The following is a 10,355-nucleotide window of genomic DNA, read 5'->3' on the forward strand; positions in this document are numbered from 1 at the left end:
AATCTTCACAGCACAGTGTGTACACACTAGCAGAATATAAAATTATGCGATATGTTCATCTATTATTTATATATAAAATTTAAAAATATTTTCGTATATTTTTATACTGATACGTATAAATATACGTACATATATTATCTTAATATCCAGTCTATAAAAAGAGTCTACATAGGAGATCTTGAAGATAAGGCTAGCGAGGAATTTCCGGATCTCTTTGATGAGCGTCTTTGAGTTTAATCTTGTTTGTTTTGCTCCCTAAATTCGGTGCTGATTATTCTGTTGTGCTTTTGTGCGTATAATTTATATACTATTTAGTTAAGCCCTGATTATGAATATAATAGGATGTGTAGACTTTTGCAGGTTTACGTTGCGGATAATGCAATGTCATGCCACTACACTAGAATAGCCGAGAGATGCATTTATTGTATCGGCCGACCGCCATAATGTTTCGACGAACCACCACAATATATATGCCGTCTATCGTAAGACCAAAAAAAGTGAAGCGTAAAAACCAAACGGTACATCTACATGGAAAAATAAGTGTGAGTGCGTGTGTGTTTATGAAAAATATAATTGCCACAACATATTTATATTATGCGCACCGAACGAACAAAAAACACAAAACTTGCGAGCAGTTCAACAATTGTGTCAGTCGAATACGTATTCAATTGTATGTGGCCTGGGTGTCTCTTCAATACACACAGACAGCAGACACACACACAAACACACAGACAGCAACACACACATACACACAGAGACACAACACACAGACACACACACACACACAGACACAATACATAACATATAGAGTGAAGCTCTCATACAAACACTCACTGTTAACACACACACAAGAGAAACAAAAACAACATACGTGAGTTGTCGCTGCCGTCACCGTCACCATTCAGCAGCAGCGGCAGCAGCAGAGTCTGCCTTTTACATTTGCGAAAAAATAAAAAAAGAGTAAAAATCCAAAAAGCAAAAATTTATATTATATTTTGCTTGAATAGGTAGGTGAATAGTTGAATGCAAGTGTTTGTGTTTAGTTTAAACCAAATTCCAATAAATATTAAGAGCCTTGTGGCCTTTGTTATTGTTGCTCATTCGCTCGCTGCTCGCTTGCAGAGGAAGACAGACAAAAGTCTTCGTATTTTCGCCTTCTTCGTTTCGTCTTCTTTGACGTCCTCGTCGCCGTTCGATGGTAATCTATCTGTGTGTGTGTGTTTGCGTGCATGTAAGTGCACATGTGTGCGCGTGTGGGTATGTGCATTTGATAACTGTATTGGTGTCTAGACATGTTGCTGACAAGGCTGCAAACTAAAAAAAAAAATAAAAAATTTTGCCTGCGGTTCGGTTTGCCGGTTGTTGATTTTACGACAATATTAAAAGCCAAACATAAAGTAATAGAAAAACTTTTTTTGCGATTATATACATTTTAATGCATGCAAAGATATATATACATATATATGTATATAAACATATGTATATATATATATATATATATATATATTTATATATATATATATATATATATATATATATATTTATATATATTATATATATATATATTTATTTATTTATATATATATATATATATATATATATATGTATATGTCTGTATGTATAATGTGTAATATTTAAACGCAGTTGACTCAGAGCCGGAACGTGGAGTAAATCCGTTTTGAACCGGTGCGGAGCGTTTTCTTTTTGTTATGGCTGCTGATCACTTGATGCTTCTTCGTATGTATGTATGTACATGTCCAAATACATACACACACACATACAAGTTCTCTGTCTTTCTTCTCCCCCCAACCCATGCATCGCCCCCGCCCACACGCGGCTTCGCACTTTGCAATGCAGACAGGCAGACAATCACACATACATGCATGTGTGTGTGTGTGCGCTTGTATTTTGTCGATTTTATTTTATGTACATTTGTTTACAGTTTAAGATAGCGAAATTTGTACAGCCGGCAGGAGCAGCCACAACACAGCGTTGACATTTTCGCAAATTGCAAATGAATATGTTATTGTTATTGTTGTTGCTGTTGTTGTTTTACTTTTTTCAGCTGCGATCATTGGCGCACTCTCTGACACACGCACGCACTCATACATACACACACATACACATACTCGCACGACAGGCAGCAGACACAGACACATGCACACGTGCCCCTCGCACCTTTATCGCTCGCTGCGATCTCAACTAGCTGGCCACACAGAGGCAGCGAGCGAGATATGCATGCACATACATAACACATATGTATATGCATACATGAATACACGTACACATGCATATACATATGTTTGTGTGCGTGTAAGTTCATGAACATCCGCACTCCGCGTCGACTTGTTTTGATTTAATTTCGCGGTAAATGCAATCGCGGAAAATTTGCTCGTATCGCCGCCGTTCGCGCTTTGGCTGCGTAACATGGCGGGGAATTTTGTTTGTAGTTTGAAGCTCAAAAACAGCAACAATTGCGACAGCAGCGATGCCAATATGCTGGCGCCTCTACATGTGGGGCGCTCAGCGACTAAATGCAAGACAGAGAAAGAGGGACAGAAAGAAAGAGAAAGAGAGGGGCGGCGTGCATTGCTGCGGCAGGCCCTTCTGCGAACGGAAATGCCGTAAATGCTCGGCTCTTTTTTTTAAATTTATATATATATAGATATATTTTTTTTTACGATCGATCCTATTTTGAAAAGTTCTGCAGCTGCTGACGCAAGCGCCAACAACAATAAAAATAATAACATGAGTGACTATAAAAACAACAAAGGGCTGAGCAATTTGCCATAAACACGCCAAAAGACAATAATATAATATGCATATGCATATGTATGTATATATGTACATATTGGAGATCGCAACGTGCTGAAGCGAAATACATCAAACACTTGCTAGGACTAGTTCTGATTTTGAAATACTTGTAATTTTCGTCAGTTTACTTTTATATGTAAATAAATTGGCATTGTCATTCTCAAAGCATTATCAAAAAATATATATATTAAATTTTCATATTTAGAAGAAAAATTATTATCTTTTGAAGAGTGATATAACAAATTTAAACTTGGTAAATCTATTCTTTTAGAAATTCACAGAATTATTTGATTCCTGTCATACAAAAATGGACTTTACTTTAATTACAAGTGTTCGAAACACAATTTTCGAAACTGAAAAATTACTTGAATATTTGGAACTCACGCGACAATCTCTAGAATTTATATATGTACAGAAAATTAGCATTATGTATGCACTCGCTGAAATGTTAAGAAACCGTTTTGAAATAATTTTTTTATTTAATTTTTTATTTCTGTTTTTCCAACTAGTGCCCTAATTGTAGACTCAGACTGGGGTGTACGGAATTGGATTGTTTGGTGCACAGGGAAGTGGAAACAGCCTCAACACGAATTACCTACCATTTGCACCGCAGAGGAGATCGACTGTGGTTGCCACCGCCGCAACAAGATCTGCCTCAATTACGCCTACGCCAACGTTTACGCCCATTGGCAGTCGCTTGGGCTTTAATTTCAGCAACACCAACAACAGCAACAACTACAGCAACAACAACAGTAGCAGCAGCAGTAACAATATCAACAACAACAATTATTACAGCGCAAAGCCGCCGCAAGTAAGCGACGCACTGTTAGAGAACAACTTGTCCCGCACGCCGCCACCAATAGCGACGGCAACAGAAGCGATCATGTCCTTGTCGGCGGCTGGCACATCGCCCACAAGCACCATTGAGCCATTTGTGGCCTCTCGCGCACATATCGTCAAGGAGGGCTGGCTGCAGAAGCGTGGTGAGCATATCAAGACCTGGCGCCAACGTTACTTTGTGCTCTGTTCGGATGGTGCGCTGATGGGCTATAAAAGCCGGACGGCCGATGCACAGACGGAACAGCTGCTCAACAATTTCACTGTGCGCGGCTGCCAGATAATGGCCGTGGATCGGCCAAAGCCCTTCACATTCATCATACGCGGCCTGCAATGGACGACGGTGATTGAGCGCACATTCGCCGTCGATACGGAAGTGGAGCGCCAGGCCTGGACCGAGGCCATACGCAATGTGGCCAACAGGCTGTGCGAAATGGGCGAAACGGCTATGTCGCCATCGGCCCAAACCGACATGGGTGATGTCGATATGGCCGGCATTGCCGAGGTGGAACTATCCGAACAGTTCTCCGTGCAAGGCACCACACGGAATAGCAGCGGTGTCAAAAAAGTGGTATGTATACGATCTAAAGCTCTAAACAATATGCAAGTTACTTTTAACTGATTTTCTTGTTTGTTTTTCAATGCACAATACACAGACACTGGAGAACTTTGAGTTCCTCAAAGTGCTCGGCAAGGGCACCTTCGGCAAGGTGATCCTGTGCCGCGAGAAGGCCACAGCTAGATTGTACGCAATTAAAATTCTCAAAAAGGAGGTCATCATACAAAAGGATGAAGTCGCGCACACATTAACCGAAAGCCGTGTGCTCAAGTCAACAAGTCATCCGTTCCTTATTGTGAGTAAACATTTTATTTGTGGTTTTTTGTTGTCTAGTTTTTGTTATTGTTTTATTTCACACTTCAAATGTCTGACAAGCCACAGGCGTTATCGGGCGAAATCTAAAATATGTAATATAACACTTTAAAACGTTTTGACATCAAGAAACCACACACCGATTTATTGTTTTCAAACTGTTTATGACATCAGTCATCATTTCTGTTATCAAATTGTTAATTTTAAAAGCAACTGTGCCTGCATACAATTCCCTTAAACTTTTGTAGATAATACAATTTTATAGAATGGGTTTCATGTTTTATATATACACTCATATTTACATATCAGTGGGAAAAAACCATAAAATAATTATTGCAACACTAGGGAATGCCAACTATCCAAATCCTTCTGCAGAAATATGGCAAGAGAACAAGAGAACTATTTTTCTAATTATGTAAAATTTCTTTTTGATATTTAATTATTAATTTAATTATATCTCGAACCCATTGAAAATGCAGAAAATTGAGTAATGAAATTGTGCAAAAGAGGTAACAAACTAAAGATGCCATATCCAACATATCCGTCAGTATGAACAACTTGATCTTAGAGTCTACATTAGCTAGATTCTTTAAATTCTGAATAAAATTCTAGTATATAAAATGCATATCAAGACGATTAGAGTATTCCAACTGTTTATTGAATCAATTACTTATTATAGGATATACGAGTATACAACTTGCTATTATACTGATAAATCTGTTCTCGCTATCTTCTTCTGCAGTCACTAAAATATTCATTTCAAACCAATGACCGTTTGTGTTTTGTCATGCAATATGTGAATGGTGGGGAGCTGTTTTGGCATTTAAGTCATGAGCGCATCTTTACCGAGGAGCGTACACGATTTTATGGCGCCGAAATAATATCGGCACTGGGCTACCTGCACTCGCAGGGCATTATTTATCGTGACTTAAAGCTGGAGAATCTTTTGCTGGACAAAGATGGTCACATAAAGGTAGCCGATTTTGGGCTGTGTAAGGAGGACATCACCTATGGCCGTACAACAAAAACGTTTTGTGGCACACCAGAATATTTAGCGCCTGAAGTATTAGACGATAATGATTATGGACGCGCTGTGGACTGGTGGGGCACCGGTGTGGTTATGTATGAGATGGTGAGATGGTTTATATATAATCAATTGAATTATATACATTTGTTGCTATACTATACTAAATGTATGCGCATTTTAAAGATCTGCGGTCGCCTACCCTTCTATAATCGAGATCATGATGTGCTCTTCACGCTCATATTGGTAGAGGATGTGAAATTTCCACGCAATATACCCGATGAAGCAAAAAGTCTGTTATCCGGCCTGTTGGCCAAGGATCCGAGAAATCGCTTGGGCGGCGGACAGGATGATGTTAAGGAAATACAAGCGCACCCATTCTTTGCGAGTATTAACTGGACAGATCTGGTGCAAAAGAAGGTGACATACAAAGATATAAAAAATACGTTTAAAATGCTTTTAAATTAATGCAATTATATATTTTACTTTGCAGATAACGCCGCCGTTCAAGCCTCAGGTCACATCAGACACAGACACACGATATTTTGACGAAGAGTTTACTGGCGAGAGCGTCGAGCTGACGCCGCCAGATCCCACGGGACCATTAGGCTCCATAGCCGAAGAGCCGCTTTTCCCGCAGGTAAGTTGCACATCCTCAATGAATACGGAATCCTTAAAGATATCCCTTTTTGAATTCACAGTTCAGCTATCAAGGAGACATGGCCTCTACATTGGGCACCTCGTCGCACATAAGTACTTCCACAAGTCTCACATCGATGCAATAGAACAAGCTACAAGTTTTACAAGCACACTCACAAAAAACAAAAAAAAAAAAAAAAACAAAAAAAACTTACATACATACATACATACATAAATACCACACATCATGTTCTGCTTATTCACCTATACCCATATAATATGCCTAGTTATATATAAATGGGAAAAATTGCGAGCAAAACAAATAAATTTGTACCGCTAAGTTTCTACACCAATAATAACAAATTGAATGATAGTAACTTATTTTTCACAACTTCAGCAAGAGCAAACAACACCGCGCAGTTGAAAATCGTATGGAGCAGATAAGAGCATGTTGAACGAGCGATATATAAAGAAGAAAAAAAAAACAAAAAATAAATAAAATAGTTTACTACTTATGATAATACATATATACTTATATATACATTTAAATATAACATTTTAAACATAACGTTTAAAGTGATTAGTTAATTTTTAAATGCAAGTAAAACATTTATTAAGTGAATGAGTAAACAGCTACACACAAAAACACAAACACACATTCACAGATACACACACAAACACACACAGCACACTAATACACTTAAAAAATACACTTTTCTAGCATATAGGTACATGAAGTTTATTAAACTTGCACAGCAAGAAATCGAAATAAAAACACAATCACACCATACACATACACACACACACACACACACACACATAGATACACACAAACACACACGAACACAAAACATACAAAATACGCATTATTTATACTCCAAAGAAGCAAAAAACAAAAACAATTACGAGTTATATTTAATGGTAAAGTTGACTCTGATGTGCTGTGCTTTATGCAAGAACAGAACACAACAACAACAACAACTAATAGTAATAAATAAAATCAGTAAAACATAACTAATTCACCTGCATGAGCGCTCCAAAAGCGCAATTAAACAACTTTTTCATAGCGAAACGAAAATTTATATATGGCATATGCTTTTTTTACACAAATATTTGTACATATTTATATACAACAAAAAAATCGATCCAAAAAAAAGATAAAGAAATTTCCATTTTTTGAATTCGAAATCAAAAATTACAAAAAAAAATTGAAAATGAATGCCTAAAATGTTTGTCATTTAAGTTTCGGCTTTGCAGAGTTATTTTCAAGAGCAGTATGCTTGAAATGCTCTGAATGCCTACCAGATCCGGCAATTGAAACACCCAGAATGAATAATACCTAAAATAAAGAGTAACAAAACAAGAAAGATAAATAAAAAAAAAAACAAAATTTGATATTTTTATAAACGAAATAAATTATTAAAATAAAATGTAAATAAAAGATATAATAAAATTAAATCATTTTCGGGCATTTCAATATCTACAATAAAACATATAATCTCTTCTATATACAAAGAAACAAAAAAAAGAAAAGGAAAAAACTTATCAATTGAAATATAAAGAACAAAAACAAATAAAACATATTTTCTTAAACAAAAACGAAATTCAAAAATTGCTTGCAACTAAACTAAATATATAGTATGCCAAAGAACCGGCGAAGCGAATGAAACTCTTTAAGAACCGCCACAAGTTTTTCTCAAAGCTGGCCAGGTGAGTTACGAGTTTAGCTTAAATAATATGTATGATGATAATAAGTCCAGTAGTTGATTAGCAGAGTTGAGTCAAACTAACGTCGAGTGTAGATTAACTGCATACAATTAATGTTGCCTGTTTTGCGATCGGATCAGATCAGATCAAGGTATACGCCATTAACATATGTACTTGGAAGACTTTAGACACCACTACATACACATATATATTCATGGAGGAAGGGTGTTAAAATGCACATGGCTTTATCACATCTCACATTTCACTGCTTAACGCGGCAAATTGTGTTGATTGACGAAAACAGTTGGCAATTGAATCATCCGCACATCCACACAGAATCTATATTCGATATGGAAACATCAGAAATCTAGCTAGCCAATATTGGGATAGAGATCCATGTCTGCATCCCTCAATTTCAGATCGATCATGCAGCTCAGAGAGAATCTTTCGTAAGCAAAGCTTATTAGAGCCACCACACAACGATTTCTACTATGCAAATTTGTAGTTACAATACTTATTTTGAGTTAAAAATTTCGTTTATAGAAAATTTTATTTGACTTATGCAAAAATGAAAAACAAAACTGAAAATGCAAAATAATTAGCTGACCAAACAATCAACCGACATCTGCCAATGCCAAACGGCGAGCTTTTATAATAATTATTATAACAATAAGAAATGAAAAAAGAAAATAACACACACATATAATTCATAATGTACCAAAATAAAAATTGAGATATCGTAATTATATAGCTGCAGCCAAGACAAATAGGTAAAGTGCATTACCAGCAATACCTATTCAGAAGCAAAATAATTTTATGTTGTGTTTAAGAGATCTCCCAATGGGGACACTTGAACATGTAATAATATACCACTTACGGTGCCCACTATCAAAGCATTTCCCCTCGCCACCACCACAAAAACTAACAAGATAACAGCAAATGTTTATTGTTTTCAATGAGTTGTTATATAACAAATTTTGAATTGGGACTTTTATACCATGTACTGCAAACTACGATGTGTTCTAAAAATGGTTTGAAACTTGACTATTTTTTGTCAAATCGAAGATCAAGTCGGACAAGCTAACTTGTTTTTGTATTGTAAAAACAAAAAAAATTATAATATAAAAAAATCAAGAAGCATAACAATTGATTAGATGTAATTTTTGATAAGCGAAACATGGCAATTTTCGCACAGTTTTAATAATTACCCTAAGCTGATGAATAAAGTAATTAAATGAAAAAGTAAAATACTAAATATATACATTTGTAAAACAAGAGCAACAACTGAACAGACATATGTAGATAATAAATGATCTACATAGTGTATGAAATGATTCATTTATACGCGCTTACGCATACTAACATGCATACATAAACATAAATATATATATATATATATATATATTTATACACAATATACATATATATCATATACATGTGTATGTACATATGTAACCATGTGAAACACAATTATAATTAAAATAAATAAATAAAATTTACATATAACAGATATTTGATACAAAAAACATGGAAGCAAAACAACGACCAAGATGGACGATTCATTTTTTGGGGGTTTTGAGTCGAGAATAATAAAAACGAAGCTACACAAAAGTTTAATAAAATTGACCGAAAACTAGAATGTTATATTCCTATAGTCTCTGATAAAACTCTATCGATTTTAGCATTACTAAACAATATGCCCAACGGAATATTTACTTAAATCTTTATATAATATTCAGATGAATAACAACAAAGTCTAAAATGTATATAAAAGCATTGTAATTTGTTTAATATATTATTATATTAGGAGTAAACATTTTGATTAACGATCATGTTATACAGCGTGTCAAACCGGAATTGGACTGAGAATCGGAAGCTAAACTCCAAATTTCTTTAAAACCCGAATACCAGAACAGATATTATTTGTCTCGAAAAGTGCATTTCTTAAATAAAACATCAAATGTATGTGTAGTCTATTTCAAGTCTTATAATCTCTGAGATCCGTCAGCAGTTATTTTTGCAATCTTTTGTATTGTATCATTAGGTACCATAAAACCTAACGTACCATAACCGAATACCATAAAATTTCATGGAATCTTCAGCGAAATTTTGACAATACCATACTATACAAGAAGCGGAATCGGAACCTTAATTTGATTCGGTTTGACACTCTTTTATGATATATTCAAATGAAGAGAGAATGCTTGCTATAAAATTAAATGTTGTGCTGTATCAGAGACACACCCATAACGAATTTGAAACCCGTGAGTGTGCACATCCAGCCTGTTTGAATTTTTATTGCAAATTGAGTCATGACAAAAGTTAACTTTGTTGCATGCTCACAAAAAAAAATAAAAATTGCTTGAGAGAATAGCGGACATGACCGACTTAAATATTCGGGAGCAGCCGGTAGGTGGGCATGGAGTACGGAGCAGGCTGCAACGCGGAGAGTGCGTGACGGGC

At 35.7% G+C, this 10,355-nt stretch overlaps 1 protein-coding gene across 3 annotated transcripts; it reads left to right on the forward strand.

Moving 5' to 3' along the window:
- The first annotated feature begins 430 nt into the window (after positions 1-430).
- LOC6564024 (RAC serine/threonine-protein kinase) lies at positions 431-6,703 on the forward strand. 3 transcript variants are annotated; one of them, XM_001989469.3, is made up of 7 exons: positions 431-542; positions 3,324-4,222; positions 4,308-4,505; positions 5,265-5,654; positions 5,733-5,966; positions 6,040-6,186; positions 6,248-6,703. In XM_001989469.3, exons 2-7 carry the CDS (start codon positions 3,698-3,700, stop codon positions 6,329-6,331), a joined length of 1,578 nt encoding a protein of 525 aa, XP_001989505.1. In that variant the 5' UTR covers positions 431-542; positions 3,324-3,697; the 3' UTR covers positions 6,332-6,703. The 3 variants fall into 3 exon arrangements, with proteins under 3 accessions (XP_001989505.1, XP_032592780.1, XP_032592779.1); XM_032736889.2 differs by having other exon boundaries at positions 490-546; XM_032736888.2 differs by having other exon boundaries at positions 527-1,007.
- The last annotated feature ends 3,652 nt before the right edge of the window (positions 6,704-10,355 follow it).

This window comes from Drosophila grimshawi, unplaced genomic scaffold, assembly GCF_018153295.1.
Source record: "Drosophila grimshawi isolate 15287-2541.00 unplaced genomic scaffold, ASM1815329v1 contig_311, whole genome shotgun sequence".
Classification (NCBI taxonomy): Eukaryota; Metazoa; Arthropoda; class Insecta; order Diptera; family Drosophilidae; genus Drosophila; species Drosophila grimshawi.